General features: G+C 39.7%; 1 protein-coding gene across 1 annotated transcript in view; it reads left to right on the plus strand.

Annotated features, from left to right (window-relative positions):
- Window positions 1-20131, plus strand: part of LOC115039575 (alpha-1,6-mannosylglycoprotein 6-beta-N-acetylglucosaminyltransferase B-like) — a 102583-nt gene that overhangs the window by 25902 nt on the left and 56550 nt on the right. The window contains exons 3-4 of the mRNA XM_029497312.1: window positions 10410-10560; window positions 19097-19206. Of these exons, the coding sequence (XP_029353172.1) occupies window positions 10410-10560; window positions 19097-19206 (261 nt within the window). The remainder of the gene's footprint in view (window positions 1-10409; window positions 10561-19096; window positions 19207-20131) is intronic.

Below are 20131 nucleotides of genomic sequence, written 5' to 3' on the forward strand. Positions count from 1 at the left end.
ATGAAAAAGAACATTATTTTGCATGGACTCCCCAAAAAATGTCATAATCATTTTTATGTTTTCTTTCTAATGAAAATGAAAATCTAATCACAATAACTGGCCAAATAATGACTTTTTTATTTCCTTTTTTTCTTTTCTTTTCTTTTTTTTTTTTGCTCATCAGAGCATGACTGAGTCAATGATTACTGGTATTTACTAGCTTCCGCACATATGATACCATATACATCTAAATCAAGACTTAGTGGCAAATAGGGGAGGATAATGATGATGAAATTCTTGAGTGTCTTCTGTTATTCACTTAGTTGCTCATTACGTAGAGCTACATTTTTGAGCTTGAGCATCAAATGCTGACCGAGTGAAGGTCAAAACCAAAACAAAAGCTCTTTTTTTTTTTTTTTTTTTACATCGAAGACCTTCACTATTCTTCACTCTCTACTTGAACGGCCACTTTCACGTTCAGGTACAGGCTGTTGTGACAGTATGTTTGTAAAGGTCATGTGGACTTGGGGCTCATCCTTTTCTGAAAAAGGATTTTTGAATGCTTAAGCACATAGGCGTTTCAAAAGATGATTAGTTCTGGAGGAGGTTTTGAAAGCTGTGTCGCTGAAAGGGTAGATGTTTTAAAGTTTAATCCCTAATGTTACAGCTTCATCGCTTTCTTATTCCAGCACGTAAGAGAAAGGCTTACAAAAACAAGCTGGTCCTGCTTGCACAGCACAGATTTCATTTTGAAAAAAATTGAGACCCCAGCGTTGATCGTCAACATTTGTTTCAGTGCGTAAAACAACAATCCCATCGCTACGAACAATTCCACATGATGAAGGTTTGCATCACGTGAAACCAGAGAGGTGAACGCAGCCGCTAGTAAGATGGATCCATCTTGTTTTCTGTCTTCTCCCTCATCTTTCCTGGAAATTTCTGAACAACAAAATGTCATCTAAGGTCTTGGCATACACATGCATCTGTGTATACACCATAGCCAAGTATGCACACTCTGTCACACAGAACAGTGGAAAGGTCATTTATCACACATTACCCGTCTAAATTCTTGTATACCCACATCTAAAGTGCACATTCACACGCACGCCCTCACAGACTTTAAACTCAACCTCTCCATATCTGCCAGTCTCCAAGTACAACACACTATGTCACGCTAACACTGACTGACATGATTGTGGTGAAAGGAGCCCCTGCAGCTGTGTGTCTGTCTACTCTGAACAGCAGAGCTGTGCTTGTGACAGTCAACAAAAAATGTTTTCTTAGAGACACAGCCGAAATTTTAGTAGGTGGTGGAAATTGAAACGTGTTTATGTTTGCACTTTAAATTCAAATGTATGTAAACAAAATGGAGGGCTTTACTAGTGTATATCTCCCTTGAGTCCAGCAGACAAGCATTGCCTTGCTCATGTTTAATTTCTCGAAGTAACGCTGGCTGATGAAGAAATCTCTTGTTTTGGAGTCCATTTAAAATCGTGGTTTATAAAAGCAATTGCTATCAATCCCATTTCATCACAGTTTCATCATGAAACAAATACACCCACACAGATACAGTACACTTGTCAACCGATTAAGGTTTCTTTTCTGCATATGTGTATTTGCAATTTGGTTTCTATTCAAATGTTTTTCATTTGCCCCTCTCAAGTGCTTTGTGTGGGTGTGCATCTGTGTTTCTGTGTCTGCAAGCTCAGCTCCCTTCCATGTTTTCATCCTCCATCATCACAAGATGAACTCTGATAAATCAAAATGACACTGCGAAATTAAAGCAAAGAGAATTAAGTGATATTGCAGATAGATGTGTGAACAAGACCCAAAGAGAAGTCCACTTGTCCACTTAGAATGTCACATTGTTAAAAGAAAAAGTAGTATTCAAATAAAATAACAGATTACATAAACTCTGTCAGTGAAGAGCGTTTAGGAAAGGAGGAGGAAGAGGATGAGGATTAAATCTGTCGAGAGACAAAGAGTGAGATTGCGGCCGTGGAGAGGCTTTCTTCGTCCCCTCCTCAGTCACGTTAAAACAGTGAACCACTCAAAAGGGGAAGGACTGAAACTGTCAGCATTAATAGGCATTGTAGCTGTCTCGCTTTATGTCTTTTAATATCATCTGTCCCATCTCCCTTCATGAAATCCAATTTGAGCTGACATTGGTGAATGAATGGTGAGGTAATGTCAAAACCAAATGAACAATAAATATTTCAAAAGCTGAACCAAGAGGGGGAATAAGAACAAGCTATGTGTTGTTTTTTCTTTTCTTTTTTTCCCCAGCCATTGTCAGCTGGTTCTGTTGTGTTATATTTTATTCTTTGCTGTGGGGTATAAAAAGTCTTATTGATCATCCCATCATTTCTGCTCATACTTTTTATTAAATTGTCTTTTAGATTATTGATATTCATTGTGTTTACTTTATTGCCAGCATGAAGTTTCATTTCCTTCATGCTTCATTTACTGCATTTTCATTTGCCTAAGACCGACTCCCACTCTACACTTTCATTCCCAGTGTGCAGCTAAAAAAAAACCTCATCCCACTCTCTTCTGTCTGCACTCAGTCCAGGCGTTCTTTAGCAAATGAACAGTAATAATTAAACTGCATGTAATTTGTAGTAATTAAATGTGGGTGTGGAAATTGAGTGGATGTGGAGGAGATGTACTGGAGATTGGAGTAGTGGCGGGGCATTTAGCTCCGCTCTGTCTAGCGTCCATCTAGCTGTCTGCTCTCTGAGGGCTGAGAGAGAGTTTTACTGTTGATTATGTTGTTTCTTTTGCAGCGGAGGAGAGGCAGGGTGAGCTGGTGGGGGAGATTGAAGAATCAGGTGAGGGAGCTAGAGTCAGGCATATAGAGGCTGACGATAAGGGTAAGAGAAAAGAGGGAAGAGCTTTGGGGAAGCCTCAAGGTGAAAGGTGGAGATGAACCGGGGGAGAAGTGAGGAGCATGCATGTGAACATGCATTGTGTGTGATGAAAATGTACGCCTGTGGATTGTCAATCACGATTCTACTTTGAGGTTTTCAACATGTTACCTGAGGAGCCAAGAAAGACTGATAACAATAATAATAATATTAATGAGACCTCCAGAAAAATCCTGGATCTGACAATGAGCAGGCAGGACTTAATGATCGCACCCATGGTGATTTGACTGTATTTTATATGCTAGAAGACCTCCACTCAGATTGTACTCAGTGACAGTATAGACTATACTGTAACAGCAAAACATTTGTAAAGCCAACATTTATTAGTAGCTGAGGAACCATCCTTTACTGTATCATATGATATCATTTAAGTCACTCTTCATGTGTGTGTTGGGGTTAGGGTTAGTAACTACAACATAGTGAAAGAGGACTGTAGCGAAGTGTGCTCATGTATATGCGCACACACTCATACACACACACACACACACACACACACACACAGACAAATGATTGGCTGACTCACTGTGTGAAGGTTTATGTTTCAGTACTGTGTCACAAACCTACCACATATCAAATGTTGAAGCATTTCCTTCAAGACAGTTTCCTTTTCAAAGACAGAGCTCGATCGTGCCTGAGATGTGGAGACAGGGAAATGTTTTCAAAGTGCCTTAACTCTGCTGCAGGTGAATCCTCATTTCTCATTTTCTTCGGCTTTCAGGTGTTTCCCGTTGAACTCCATTAAAAATGCAGTTTTTATGGAATTGTGCTGTATTTGATCAGTAGTTCCAGACTGGAAGCTTAAGCTTTACTCAAGTAAAGCCCAAGTGACTATTTTCAGACGTCTCCAAGAGATGGTCGACACTGTCCAAGTGTGCCTTCCAAAATCGTGTGCACGCCAAGCAATCAAGGTATAGAAAGTCCAAAAGACAGCTGTGCTTAATTCCCGGCATCTGTTTTATCATCATGTCTAGATTGTTGCGGAAAAAAGTCCTACAGTATTCACTCTTACTCATTACTTTCTGAATCAACTGTAAATCTAAACACCTCTGAATTTCAGTGAATTGAGATGAAGCACTTGCTGTCATGCTAGTTGGCATCAAAAATTGTACAGTTTATTGTTATCTACTTCAATCAGTTTGACGTAAAAGAAGAGAAATGAATGTCTTCAGAGCACTGTGGGGCACGCTCTTGCACTTCCAATGGAAGCAAGCCCACTGATTTTTAACCTTTGATTAACTTTGATTAGTATTCAACAGTAAAGGAGTTATCCACTGCATTTCACCACTCACAGAACAATGCCTTAGTCACTGATGTACACTCGTATATGCCACCCCCAAGCCGTGATCCACTTTATTATTCTACCCTACTTATAGGAGTATGCTGAGCTATGAATCCATCTTTTTTTTTCTTTTTTCTTTTTTGTCTTTTGCAAAGACAAAGGTTTTCATTTTTCTGAATTAAATGTGAGTTGTTTTGCTTTATTATTTGTGAAAGAAAAGGATATAATGGAGGGAAATCACAGCTATTTTAAATTGAGACTCCCAAAGAAATTAAGTCAAGCGGAGAGAAAAGCTTCGGCTATTGAACGAACTCATGCTAAAGGATTGTGCACACATCTACACAGAGACACACAAAATGTTTTCATATTCGTCTCAGCAGTCTGAATGATGTTTTAGTAAAGCTGCATCTGGTTGGCGAATTTAATTTCCAGTCACAAATGTTAATTGTTCCCACTTTCACAGTTTGGCTGCACAGAAGCTCAAAATGGTTTAAAGAAAATCAGCCAAGTTTTTGTGGAGGCCACAGTATGTGTCCTCACAAACACACATTTGCACAGTCTCTCTCTCTCTCTCTCTCTCTCTCTCTCTCTCTCTCTCTCTCTCTCTCTCTCTCTCTCTCTCTCTCTCGCTCTCTCTCTCTCTCTCAGTTTTCAGTTGTCGGTAAAGAGAACCAACAAGAGAGCCAACAAGAATTTTGTTCAGGCTTCATGCAATTTAGTCCTCAGGAGAAATATGATGTGCCTTGACACTAAATATTCAGTCCAATATGGTGGTTAAAGCATTGGGCTGTGTATGTGTGTGTGTGTCTGTCTGTCTGATTTTATTCCTCCCTTTGTCAGCGCGGGAAGCCAAACATGGCATGAAATTGTCTGGGAGCAGCTTGGGACTGTTAGCTGGCTGCTTTTACTCCACTTGATTACTAAGTCCACTTTTAATTTATACAAACACACAAACGGGTCATCAGTCAGACTGTGACATCTCTGTGCTCCAAAAGCGAAGGCCCAGAAACTGACTTTTATTTGATCTCTTGTGATGAATTATTGCCTCATACATAATCAATATGTTCACACACTTCTCGCATACTTATAATTAAGTCGAAATGCAGGGCATTGACATATCACTCAACTGTTAGCTAATGAATGCGTGCATTGATCAAGACAGAGAATTTCATTATGAGGCCTTTCATTAAAAACTAACTTGCAAAGAATGCATATTATTATTAACACACCTCAGAAAATCAGCACACTGTCCATCCTTCGATCTTCTCTGTAAAACATTTTGCATAAAGGTTTTTTGTTATAACGTTTTAAAAGTTGGCCTTTTAGTCCCCTAGTCCTCGAGACAACCATCACCATTATAAACCGCTATAAACCAGTATTGGCTTTCAGCAGTGACCTCATTACTATTTAGGTCTCAGTGTGTCATAACAGAAGTGAAATCACCCCCAAGTAATGGGATTTTTATCATGCATGTAAATGATGACATTTGCATTGGTAATTTTCCAAATGAAAGTAGTGTATGTATAATCATGGAGGCCGGATGTGATTCTTCATAGGCTGAGAGCAGTAATGGCACCATCAGCTCACAGCCAGGTAGCTTTCTGTAACACTAAGAAAGCATATTTGGAAAATATTTGTCAACAGGAATGAGGCAGGTATCAGTTATTTGCTTTATGGTCTCTGTGGTCATTTATGTGATCACTAACATTACAGTTCAGAGACCTTATAACTCCGCTTCAAGAGACATGTAGTCATGAAAACTAGTTGGCACTTTTGTTGTCAGTAAATTGTGGTGCCTTAAGAACAATGTAATTGGTCCATGTAGATTTTGTAATAGATGTGAATAGCAGTAAAGGAAGACAGATGTTTTGCTTCCCATTAAAGCAAATTCTTTGCTGCAAAGGTTTTCCTAGAATAGTCCAGAGCTGTCAGAATTTGTCAATACATTGGCCAAAATAATGAGCTAACTGCTGCATCATCGAGGGGCCTCTGAGAGCACTTTTATTACTCTTCATTGAATCTTTGGTCACTAGTTGTCTTAATGAGCCTGCAAACAATATTTCAAGGCTCAATATAGATTGTGAGGCAAATTAGATGCTTCGGTTCTTAGACCTTTTCTGTGTTGGTCCTTCTCACTGTGATTTGCAACTTTCATATCCTGATTTTTGTGTTTCTGTAATGAGTTTTAAAGGTGTTGTTGTGCATGCAATGGCAAAATCCCAAACACATACTCACTCTCTTATGATCAAGTCAAAATTTGCGAAGTCTGTTGTAATGTTGTGGCTGCTGTTTATCATCTTTCTGTTCACTACATAGACTTATATAGACTCCTTCTGTTAATTACATACACATAGTGTCTTAAAATTGCTCCAGTGAATGAGTTAATCTGGTCAGGGGAAGTAATTTTCTACATAATTATACCACTTGAGCGTGTTATTACACTGTTGGCACTTGCCCTTTGAATTTGGTCTTGGTGACCTTGGTCGTACACATTAAAAAAAAAAAAAAAAAAACTTTAATGCGAGTGCACAATGAAGGGTCTGTTTCCAAAGGCAGACCTCATTTGTCACAGCCAGTTATTTCCTGCCTAAGAAGCTTTTTTGTAGTTTTCTTGATTAAATTTTGATACAGAGATTTGCAGACACAAAGACTCAGAAAGAGCAACTATCCTCCTGACCTAAAACGATAATTGCTACATAAAGCCCGAGAAATATGCGATACAAATTAATTCACTTTTTTCCCCACTGCATTGTAGCTGTGGCAATCATCTATCAGTAATGGTATTGGAATATTCCTTAAGATCTTTTTAATAATGTTATACCCTCTCATCTATTAGTTTCCTTCATATCGCTACTTTACTTTGTTGTAAAGACATAGGACCATAATTTGTGGGAGAAGCACATCTTGTTTGTTCAACCTTAATCATAAAATATCATTTTCTTAGCTTGGCCACTCCTTCAATTTACTTGACCTTTGATATGGATGCTATCTATTACCAGGCAGTCACAAAGATGTCACCATTGCGACCCCTTGGCATACCCTGACACAACGATCCATCACAGACAAAGGACGTGACACTTTCAGTCTCAGACGAATACGTCTGTCGCAGTGGAGATAACTCACTGAACTTAGGTTTCCATCTGCTGCTGAGAGAGATGGAGACAGACAATGACCTTGCATCAGCGCTGTTAGGCACCGGAGCCCATTGGCTGTAATTGCCTGTCAAGCAGCAGACATGAGGTGTGACAGAGTGGTCAGACAGCGTAATCCAGGTGTTTTTTGGTGTCAGTATGGGCTCTACCAAGTCCTCTGATGGAAGACTTGGAGAATACACTCTGACCTCTGTTTCCTTCATGTCCTTAGCTGTATCCTGTCAGGCTGTTTACTGCATTGCGTGTGGCAACCAAAGATTTAATGATGGTATCAAACTTCCCTTGGTTCTCTTTACTCTGTTATCTTGCGACGCTGGGTTTGGATTGTATTGACTTTTTAAATGCTTGAGTTGCAATCGCACCTGTCATTAAATTGTATACACATCAAAATCAATTTTTTTTGTTTGTTTTTTTTTGTTATCAAGTCAGCAGCACACTGGCATAGTGGTTAGCCCTGTTGTCTCACAATAAGAAGGTTGTGGGTTCGGTTCCCGGCCTGGAGCCTTTCTGTGTGGATTTTGAATGCTCTCCCTGTGCCTGTGTGGGTTTCCTCCCATTGTCCAAAGACATCATGTTTGGGTTAATTGGTGACTCTAAATTGTCCGTAGGTGTGAGTGTAAGTGGTTGTTGGTCTCTGTCTGTCTCTGTGTGTTGTTGGCCCTGCGATGGACTGGTGAGCTGTCCAGGGTGTACCTTGCCCTCACCCAATGTGAGCTGGGATTGCCCCAGCAACCCCCACAACCTGGAAACGGGTAAGTTGAAGAAGATGAATAAATTAATGAATGAACGTCTTTAAAATTGTCATCTTAATGAAGACCTAATTTTTCTTGTTGGCCATCTGCTTGCATCCAGACAGACGTTCTGACAAGTTGTATTTTACACTTCACATTTTCTGCCATCTGTTTAATTTGTGTTTATCTCCTTATTGGATTTGCACACACAATTATATATCTAGTGATGACACATTACTAGTGATGTCTCCTTTTCCCAGCTATAAAATAGTGTACCACACAGCTCCAAAAAATTTTTACCTATTTTGAACTGCTCTTTTGAGGAGAGCTGTCTCTTTTACTTTAGTAATAAAACAACTGTATTCTTTTAACAAAGTTACGAAGAGAATTGCAAATGAAATTTAAACAACAGTATGAGACTGGATAAGTAAAACATAATAGGAAATGAGTTAATTCGAGGTGTAACAGCAAAACATGCTCATTTTGATGCTTTGTGCAAGGCACAGTGTGCTTCATGTTTATGAATGAATTATATTAATTCATGTTGCTGAAAAATTAACAAAATTAGATATTTCCAAATCGTCCAAATTGTTATTGTGGGCGCTTGAAAGAGTAAGATTTTGTCACTGGATCAGCATGTGGTTTGCCGATTAATCACTCGTCTTGTCTGATTCATCCATTACCATCAAAGGAAACTGTGCATCTTGAGTTGGATTATCATTGTAACTGACTGAGGTTGACAGATTTTTTTTCTGGGAGCACTTAAAGTGATGCATTAGACACAAAGAAGGTAGATTAATTCTGCAAAGACATAAAATGAAAAAAAGCTTTGCATATGCGTCACCACCTTTCAGTCATCTTCCTCATTCCAGGCCATTATGAGAATTCACAGACACAGTGACCCTGACACCGATGGTGTAATTATTCTTGTGAGGTCTGCTCCACCTTTCATGCAGTCAGGGTGTAGTCTACCTTTTTCCTCCAGTGTCTGTGTGTGCCCATCGTGTTAAGATTCAGTCCCCAACTCTATTGGCCAATGTGTTTTTCTTTGCACGAAGTTGCATGCTCTGCTTGTGTTAGATGGAAGAAACAACCTGGTCATATACAGACAGACAGAGAGGTGAGGAAAAAATAGACCCTTATCACAATTAGTTCTCAGCATTTCAGAACTCAGTCTTGGTGAAAGTCTCATTCTCATATCAAAGGATATCAGAGCACAGCCCCATTATTCAGACATCCTTCTCTAGATTGGGTGTCTGGTCAGAACCGAACAAAGTTTATGATGAGAGATCAAAACTGGGCTACATGCACTGCTGCAGGGCATTAAAGCTGTAGATACCCAGATTAAAGTATTGGCCTTTAGACATAATGATGAGGAATAACACACAGGTTCAAGTGAAGATGAGATGGCTGAAGCTGTATTATAATAGAGGAGGGCTTTCTCTTCAGGTGCTGATTGTGCATCAGCATTCTGGACATTCATTAGAGCTGCAAAACAATGACACCTGACAACTTTGCATCCATTCAGCGCTCTCATGGGAATCATTTAAACTGATGGAATAATTGTTGGGAGGAGAACAAAGATAGTCTAAGCAGGAGGATTTATTGGAGCACAATGCATTGAAAAGAAAAAGAGATTAACAACACAAACTGAACACTGTTTAATGTTATCCCATTCAAAAGGATTCTTTCCAGGAGTCAACGTTAAACCCAATAAGTCATACCCACCATTTAGTACTGAATGTCTGTGTAATGCTTTGCTTTTTTCGTAGAACATCCACTGTTTGTTACATCATGAATAGTGGCCAAATGTCTGTTTCACTCAGAGAGGACATGTCTAATTTTGCATACAATGAGGTTTGGATTTCACAATTAGCTCTTGATCTACTGCTTCCTTTTGGAGCAACATCTGTGACAAGCACCAAAGTTTGAGTGGGTAAATGGGGTGACTCCATAGCCGACACTGTTTTCTACTGCAGACTTATAAGCCTTAGAAACCCAGTAAAATTAAGTGTTGGTCATTTTTTTTTTTTTTTTTACTCATTATGGGTTTTCAGCTGGTGAAACGGGTATGTGACACAAAAGCAGCAAAAAAGAATTTTTGCATTTTTTTGCACAGAAGAGAATGGGCAATTTGCTTTTCATCTTCATTGCAGTGAATTGCACAGGGACAGTTGTCCGAAACAAAACCATAGCCAAAATCAACTACCGTATGGTGAGCAAGAGGAGCTGCGAGCTTTGTGATTAATATGCATGCTGCTCTGTAAGTTTGTTATGTACTCCAATGTCCAGCTTGGCATTGATCTAACGTCTTTCCATCCATGTCTGTCACTTTACACAGTGCTGGGAGGCGTGGAGTCACGTGGTGTACTGAGGAAGATCAGTGACATGCTGGAGGTGATTCTGAAAAGGATGGACAGCCTGTCCAAACTTGACAACACCTCGACGACTGAGGCGCGCCGCCTGGATGAGCTCAGCTCTGTTATCAACAGGTAAGAGAGTTTTTACCATTTAATTGCTGCTCCAAAGCTTTCATTATATGAATAACTTCTCGCTAGATCTGAATGGTTATAATGAGAGGAATTTAACGGAAAAAAAACACTCCACCAAAATTTTTCTCACTGTGATCAAATTATTTTGCCGAAAATAAGACAACCACACACATGTTCCATGCTCTGTGCTTTGTCCTGCAAAAACACCAAATTCAGAGTTTAAAAATTCGCAAACTGGAATATTAGTATAAAGAAACAATGATATAATGATTTCTTTTTAAATTGAGCAGGCCTGAAACACTATAGTGACACCATTGTGTTTTACTAACATGTATTAATCATTCATACAGCACATCCTGTGTTTATCTTGACTCTCCTTTTGTCATGATGCCAATATTCCATCCTTATACATCTGGACCTTAGTGTGTTTTACGCTCATCCTCAGCTTATTTTTTCTCCTTCATATAGTCACTTGTGGAAATAGATTCCTATTACTTCAAAATCACTACTGACAAGTCATGTAGGACCTTGCTTCAACTGCTTTTATCAAATTGCTCCTCTCTTTGCCCCCTTAGCGCCCAAACATCCAATCTCTCTTTTATTTCTAACATGTGCTTCACTCCTTTCATTTTCAAACAGCCCGACTAAATTCAGTGCAGCAGGAGCGATGAGATACACAGTGACAGGAATACCCTCACCTCTTTGAACTTTGTTAAATGACCCCAGATAAATGCTTGGGTACAGATCTGCGCCAAAGCATTGGAGCCAAAGGATGGAACTATTAATATGGTCTGGCATCAGTGCTAACTGCAATCAATGTTTAGTAATGGACTGTTTAATGTGGAAGAAGCACTTCTACTCTTAGGCTACAGGGTGTAAGTCTGGCTATTGTCAGTTATACTAACTGCAACAGTACGTGCATCTGTAACTGTAACAGAAATCAATTTGGAGTTATTGCCTCAAAGGGGGCAGTTTGACTGGATAGAAGCTGTAATTAGGGTCCAACAGAAGCTGAACTCAACCTCGTTGGACTAGCCTGTTTTAAACAGTTTGTCAACAGTTTGTTTTAAACCAATAGACTTATTGTCGCCTTATCGGACATGGATTTGTTACATTGTCTCTCTATATTCAACGACAATTACAGGAATATACTAATATCCCACTACACTAATTACATCATACAGAACTTAATATTTAATGTTACACCACACCTTGTTGTCTAGAAATACTAGCATGTTCACTTTCAGGTTGTGTTAGATTGGACATTGAGACGGGATTGAGCTCCCATCTTAGTTACATGTGTTTGGACACATTTTGGTTTCTCCTTAATTGATTAATGTGTTAGAATGTTTTTTTGTTGATGTTGTTGTTGTTGTTGTTTTGTTTTTTGTTTGTTTTTTAGCAGGGTAGATCTTTTGGGGATCAAAATATATTGAGCACAATCAAAACAGCATGACACTAGATTTTGGGACACCAGCGTGGCACTTTGAGGAATAAAAGCCACCAGCCATCACCACAGTGAGACAGGCTTAATCCTCTGTAACAAGGAACAAACAAGGCCTTTAGCTTGATTAGGCGTCCTATTACACACAACCGGCATTAAACCTGTCACACATATTTGTCGTATAGAATGCAGTTGTGATTTGGTGATTTTTATCCCCTCTATGTATTGCCCCTAATGAGTATTACTGTTGAACAATAAGTAATGATGCCATTTGAAAGCTTATTACATTGGGGAAAAAAAAAAACATTTATATTGCAGAACACCATAAGGAACATGTCATTTTCATTGAAAATACAAAATTTATAATTGAAATTTAAAGCGAAAGCAAAGAGTCAGATGAATCAATGTAATGATTCTAGCAGGAGAGTTTGCGATCACATTAACAAAATTAACTGGAAGACTTCACATGACCTACTGTATTATTTAGCTGCTGCACATTATTCTGCCTTTTAGCCTTCAAATTCAAGTTTATTTTCAAGACATGCATTTTTCACAATTGCTATTTTCAAGGCTTGGTTTTAAAGGTACTTGAAGTGAGAGAAAAAAAAATCTGTATATAAATATAATATGAAAGGTTTATCGTTCTAACAATGAGCCATACTGAGGTAGAAAAGAGCTGAAATTTAGTTTCTCTGTACAAGAACATATTTATTGAACACACTGAACATATTTTTGAACAATGTATTGTCAGGATCATTTTTGTGTAACATCAGGGGGCATATTAATGTCTGTAGTGATTATTTGTGACACCAAAGTACATGAAAGGAAGATAATTCATATTTAAGTTGTAGCCTTGTTTTTTCAGTGTTGTATTTTGTAGACAGTCCCTGTGCACTTAATGCTCTTGCTCTTGCTAGTGTTAATTCTCCAGCTCAGAGGACAACTTGTTTGGATAGCAACAGTTTTATCTTGTTTCTACTCTATGATTTTCTAACCAAACCATTAAGTACAACTTGATTAAGTGCTGTGAATGTGCCATAATTCTCAGTTTATTTTCAGCACATCACCGCATCATGAATTTTTGCATTTGCAAATTCTTTACATTTAAAGAATATAAATAATGATTTTATCATAATCAAGTTTGACAAGTTTGTGTGTCATAATAATATGAAAATAGAATTATATCGTGAAAACCATGTTGTTGGAACAATAAACCTTTCAGGTAATAACATGATACACCTTTTTTTTTTTTCCTGGCATGACATGTAAGCCTTTCTCTTCCCTGAAAATCAAGCTTAGAAAATAGGAGATAAAAACTATGCAACTTGCATTTCAAGGCAAAAAAAAATAACGTTGTTCTAATTGATGCATCGTGTTAGATTTTCATGGGTTATAATCAGATAACATCAAACTGAAGCAGCATCAAGCTCCTAAGGCACACTGCTGCGTCTCTGAAATATAGATCTCTTCATCAGTGCCTTGTGAACAATGTGAAACCAGAACTGAGTGTATAAAAATCCATTACATTTTGTTTGAAATGTTGTTTGGTGTGGAGTGAGCAGACCCTTAGCATGAAGTAGCTCTAATAACCAGAGTGAAATGTCTGACTGAGGAAGTAGAATGAAAAAGATACTGAATGAGGAAATTGTGGTAGAAAAGGAACAATCCCCTCATACACATACACAGGCACAGACACACGCACACAAGAAAATAAGAGGCGTTTAACGAGTGTGTGTGCATGTGTGAGTCTGTGTTTGAGTGTAATTGCATCATGCACGTGTATTAGTTGACTTGAGGCGACACTTGTTAGAACTAGTCTGGGCGTGAGACCAGGGCACAGACCCCTGACTGAGCACATAGCCGAGAGAATTAATGGCCACACACACACACACTGAATGTCACGACAGCAACAATCATCGGACTAAAGACTCTCATTACATCGCCTTACCCTCTCTTCTCTCTTCTTCTCTCTGCCTCCTTGCTTGCTTTCTCTGTTTACTCTTTTCTTACTACTATATTTCCTCCTCTCGCTCTCACACACATTCACAAAGTGAGAGGTTGTAAGAAACATGGTTGGTGTGAGTGACGTGGTGAAGTGGGATTTTTGCCAACGGGGAGAGGAGCAAATGGGAAGAGAGAGTTGTGTAAAAAACATATCCCAGATCCAGGCCAGTCAGGCACACATTCGCAGAATGACACACACGTACAGACACACACACACACATATATACACGCTGGATGGGAGTCTAATCTTCATGTGAGCTTCATTGGCGCTGACACACTCCCATGTAGCAGAGAATGGGACTTGATGTCTGAGGCCTCGTCCTGCAATTCGCCCACGGGGCAGCCACTCGTTAGAGCAGAAAATGGAGGGAAAATAACGAGGAAGGGAGGGAAGGAGAGAGCGAGGAAGAGAGACAGCAAAAAGCCTGAGAAAATGAGAAAGGGAGAGATGAAGGAGAGTAAACGCACGGCGAGCTGATTCACTCCATTTTACTATGCGGTGGATGAGAAGGGAGATTGGTAAGTCTCCCCTCAGGCAAATGCTCTCTGAAGATCACTGATCTGGCTTGGCTTTACCTATTTCTCGTCCCTTAAGCACCCATCTAAGCTTCAGATGGATAACAACCTTTATCCCAAGAGGCCCTCTCTTCCACGCCACTCGAGTCATACTGTGTATTTGCTGGAAGTCGGAACAATGGGAGACACTTCAATTCGTCTTTTGTTTCGTTTGATCTCCCGTTATGCATAGATCATTGGAAGAAATAAAACATTCTTGAAATGCTGTTTTTGTGTTTGTATGTGTGACAATAAACGGCGGAATAAGTGCCGTGTGCAATATTTTAACATTATGACATCAAGCGGAATAAGTCAGCATGCATGCGAACAAGTAGACATCAGCCAAACACAAAAGCAGACATGCTGACACCTTGACACACTCGTCCCTGGCGCTTGACAGCTTTGGGTGATGTGTTGCTGACAGTACTGTCCTCATCCCTTAAGAGAATGAGCTCATTATGTAGAGAGCCATGGGAAAGAGAAATAAAAATGTTTTTGTTTTTTTTTACCCTTGGAAATGCTTTCTCTAGTTATTATTGATTTTCTCTTTGCACTTGTCTTTCAACTTTCTACCTCTGCTTGGCATTTGCCAGTAGATTTCCTCATGTTGTTTCTTCTCCCCCTTCACTTTCCTTCTGTTTTGTCTTCTCTTTGCTCTTCCTTGTTTCTGTTTTGTTTCCCTCATTTGTGCAAGAGCCAACTGTCTACATTCATTAAAAGGAAGGAAAGTTCACTGCCAGTAGCATGCAACAGTGGGCCATCAAATATGTATATCATCATATTCTTTGATCATTATCATTGTTTAATATTTCAGTCAAGCTGTTTTGTTGGCTTTCACATGAACGCACAGAGGATGTCTTTATTTTATCTTCTCTCTGTCTTGACAGAAAGGTCCCCTCGGTACTCTAGGTCTGTTTGCTGTTGACAGTTGATCTCCTTCTCTTTATTTTCTGCCTCCCTTTATTTCACTTTTTCATCTGCTCTCTCTCTATGTTTCTCCGTCTGTCTCATTTTTTTCTTGCCTTGTTTGGATCTCATTGTGAAATCCTTTCAGAAAATCATCCATTTCGCTCTCCCTCTTTGACTTGCTGCCAGTGTCCTCTGTGTGTTCAACTCTTGGGATGAATTCACATTGCCAGTCATTGAATGTAAAATGAGATGGTCAGATCTTATGAAGGCCTTGGTCAGTTGTGTAGTCACAGTCATGCCCCCCAAAAGAAACCGTTGCAGGAACAAAGGTTTTATCAATCAGAGGTTCAGGGTTATTTCCTCCAAGCAAAACATATCGCAACAATGTACCACGATAGCGGTAATCCTGGACAGCTGGGAGCCTTTTGGAAATGCTATTTATTAATGTTTTAGTATAGTTTTACTACCTAATATAACACTGGCAATAACTTTTACTGACGCATACTCTACATTTGTATGGAGGAGTACAAAATTGGTTCTGCCATATGCTTTAATTGCGATAAGAGAGTCTCATTGCACTTTCATGCCAAGCATGAGTTAAAAGGTTTATTTACATAGAGGAGATCTTTGTTTGAGCTGTTAGCAGGTAAGAGGAAAGTCTTTTCCAGAATGACAGTAATAAATACTAATGTCTTTTTATCCTATATGTCTGTGGTGTACAACAGTCCTGGTAAAACTTGAAATGGTATCACATTATAAGAATGCATTCTCACAATTATGTCTTCATATGTTCAGGTCAGCAGAAAAAAACAGAGTTTTCAGCCACGTATGAAATGACAGGAATAAGATGCTCAAAGTCTGGAGCAGAGGCACAGCCAGAAAAGATTAGATGGCTCCCTTTGGGCTGAGAGCGAGTGAAGCGGAGGGGTTCAAGTACAGTACCTCAGGGTGCTGTTGTTAATGCTGGTAATATTTCAGCTGCACTAAAGCACACATTGTTGAAAAGGGAGCCCGGTTAAGCTCTCCATTAACCACTTTATCAACATCCTATAGTTTTTGGCTCGCACAGATGTGTCTCAAAGTTCATTTGCTCTACCACGCTTAGGTGCTTAACAACCAGTAACCAAGCTACTTATGTTTTTAAGATCCACTTCACTTAACCAATCCCAGCTCCACATACTATTTGCCCCTTATGCACCCACATACTCAAACTGTTTTTTAGTGCTCAAAATCATAAAGCTGGCAAAGAACTTGCTCTCATTGTCACTGCATATTGTGCTGTCAGCTTCCCAACAGTCACATATCTGTCCCAATCCAGTGTCAAGTCAAAGGAGCATCACTTATCTGATTCACCCCCCTCAATGACATCAATGTGTGAAAACTGACTAGTAGTTATCCTGCTACATGTGCGCTAGACCTTCTTTATACAAACCTCCACCAGTTATCATGTCCTGTCATTGTTCCAGCATACATATTTGATAAATACGTCAAAAGTTTTTGACTGCATTCAAACAGGCTTAAAACAGATGAAAATCCTCTCCTCAAAAAACAGCCCATACTTTGTCTTGCTACTTTGCTATCTGTCTTATCTGAATCATATGGCAGCTTTCAGGCAGGTCCTGGACTTCTCCTTCGCAAATCGGTCCATCTGTAAGAGTGGCTGCTCCATTGAATTGGCTCTGTTGTCTGTGACCAAATCCCAGAGGGCTGCCACAGCTACGGCTGCAGCTCAGTCCTCGGTTCTTATCTTGCTGGTCCTGTCAGCAACTTTTGACACTTTGACATCTTGCTGGTTGTTCTCTGCAATATGGGCATCTTGGGCCAAATGCTTTCTTGTTTTGAGTCCCATCTTGCTTACTGCTCCTTCAACGTGTCATGGCAGAGACAACCAGGTGTTGTTCATGAATCTAGTCTGGGGTGTATTCTCACACCACTGCTATGTGGAAGAAACCCAACTATACCCGGCAAACAATTCCATGTTCTCCATGCAGATTCAGATTTTTTTTTCTGATACATGCATGAGGAAACAGCACCTTCTCTTAAACTCTCAATCACTCAATCAGTCTCATCATCACAATCACAAGAAAAAAAATCACCTTCTCATCTCTCAAAACAAGGTAGCAAGACAAGCTTTCCTTCATCCACAGTGAAACCTTGCAGACTGTCCAGAATGCAGTGTGCTTATTGTCTTTTACTGAGGTCTTAACTCCTCCACTGGCTACTCATGGCCAGCTTTGCATACCAGGCAACCCAGCTAATTGTTATAGCAGGGGGTCTCCTCTCTATCTCATTTTCTTGAAGATATACCTAACATGAACTAAGCACAATGTTCTTTTGTTGCACTAACTGATCTTCATGCACTTCATCTAATTACAAAGTAGTCGTACTTAGCACACCAAGGTCTCCGACGGCTTTCCTATGGTCCCTCATTTGTAAGTTACTTTGGATAAAAGCATCTGTTAAATCAGTGACTGGAAATGTAAATGAGGACCTGCTGTATTTTATGTAAAAGATCTTCTGCAACACTTTATATGCATCACTTCAGCATTTCAGATTGCAGCTTAGTTTTAGTTTTCAGGCAGTTTCTCCTGAACAACACAAGCACTGGGGAATAATGGCTTCTCTGTACTGAACATATTAAAGAGTATACAGACACGCTTAGTAATGCTTACATGTGACACTCACAAAGCTTTTAATGGAGCGTGGAGACTGCCTGTGACTTTTGATGGCTGTCTTGTTTTTTGTTTACACTCTGTAAAGCAATAAATCCACTTTCCTCACATATTTCCCTTTTTTTCATTTATTTATTTATTTTTCAGTTCTTCATCATGGTGTTGCTGTTGGTGCTCCAGCACACAAACACACACACACGCACACACACAAAGTGCAAACTAGAATCAAGTCATTTAGATGGACATAATGGCTGCAGCAATAATAGCATATGAGGGCATGCAGGCTTTGCAGTATGTGCTTTGAAAATATGCAAATCTATAATGAGCCCGCAAAGAGATGCAAAGTTAAACATATACAATTAAGAGTATGTACACGCATAGAAATACACACACACACTCATACACATATTTCCCACTGATCTTATTATGAGAATTTGAAGTCTCTCACCCTACAAAACAAGCGGTATTAGCAGAACAGGTCTTTTTCTATTTCACGCTCCAACCAAGTGTCGACCAATTTGCATTGCCCACCAACACTTCTACATCTGTTGAGATGTAAAAAAGGAAAAAGGGGAAGCAAGGAAAAATAGCTGGGGAGATGAGAAAATAGTGAGATAGAAAAAAGTCAAAAACAACAAGACCAGTAAAAAAAAAGAAATGAGTGAGAAGAGAGATTGGCACATTACTGAAATGAAGAGGGACGCTTGTGAAGTAAAGAAAAGACTGAGGGAGGAGGTGATACTTAAAGTTTTGAGTACTGCGGGTGGTAGATATTTTATGCCAATGAGGAGATGTTTGCTTTCGGCTTTTGGCAGTTGTTTTTGATTTTCTTTATGTTGTATGACAATAGTGTGAGTGTACCTGTCACTGTCCCAAGCCTTTATCTCATTTTAACTCTTTATTTTTGTGTGTGTGTGTGTGTGTGTGTGTGTGTGTGTGTGTGAACGTGCAGGTTTCAACCAGCCAGCCTGGTGGAGAGGATCCAAGCTATAGCCCAGAACGTCTCCAACATGGCCATCAGAGTGGAGCAAATACTGCAAAACAGCATGGTACAAGGACGAGGTGCAGTATCATCATCAGTGTGATTTACCTTTGGCACCGTACATCCTATTTGTATGCATGAGACATACTGAAGGAGGTAAAAAGACTCCGCGTCTAATCATGCACCACTTTATTCAGTCTGTCAATACTTGTCCTGGGCTTCATTGCACTATAGATCAGCTAAAATTATAAGTAGCTATATTAATTGATATGCAGCGCAATGAAATTTCAAAAACAATCATTATGCATGTAGACCACAAACCCACGGTGGCGTAGTGGGTAGCGCTGTTGCCCCGCAATAAGAAGGTTGTGGGTTCGGCTCCTGGCCTGTGGCCTTTCTGCAGTTTGCATGTTCTCCCCATGTCTGCGTGGGGGTACTCTGGTTTCTGCTCACTGTCCAAAGATGTTTAGTTTACCGTATTTTCCGCATTATAAGGCGCACCTTCAATGAATGACATATTTTAAAACTTTTTCCATATATAAGGCGCACCGCATTATAAGGCGCTACAGTAGAGGCTGGGGTTACGTTATGTTACGTTACGTTATGCGTTAATGTCCATATTCACAATATGACCAACCTTGTTCAACTGTAAACATACAAAAGAAACACGTAAAGCTCACTTCATCAGTTCATTCCTCATCTACCAATCCCTCGAATTCTTCTTCTTCAGTGTCCGAATTAAACAGCTGGGCGAATGCGGCATCCAACACGCCCGGCTCCGTCTCATCAAAGTCATTAATCGAGTCAGTGTCGCTGTTGTTGTCTGGCAATTCAGTGACAATTCCTGCCTTCCTGAAAGCTCGGACCACAGTTGAGACTGATATATCAGCCCAGGCATTTACGATCCACTGGCAGATATATATATGGATCAATATCAATATTGATCCATATATAAGGAGCACCGGATTATAAGGCGCATGGTCAGCTTTTGAAAAAAATGAAGGC

The sequence above is a fragment of the Echeneis naucrates genome, chromosome 1 (genome assembly GCF_900963305.1).
Source record: "Echeneis naucrates chromosome 1, fEcheNa1.1, whole genome shotgun sequence".
NCBI classification, from domain to species: Eukaryota; Metazoa; Chordata; class Actinopteri; order Carangiformes; family Echeneidae; genus Echeneis; species Echeneis naucrates.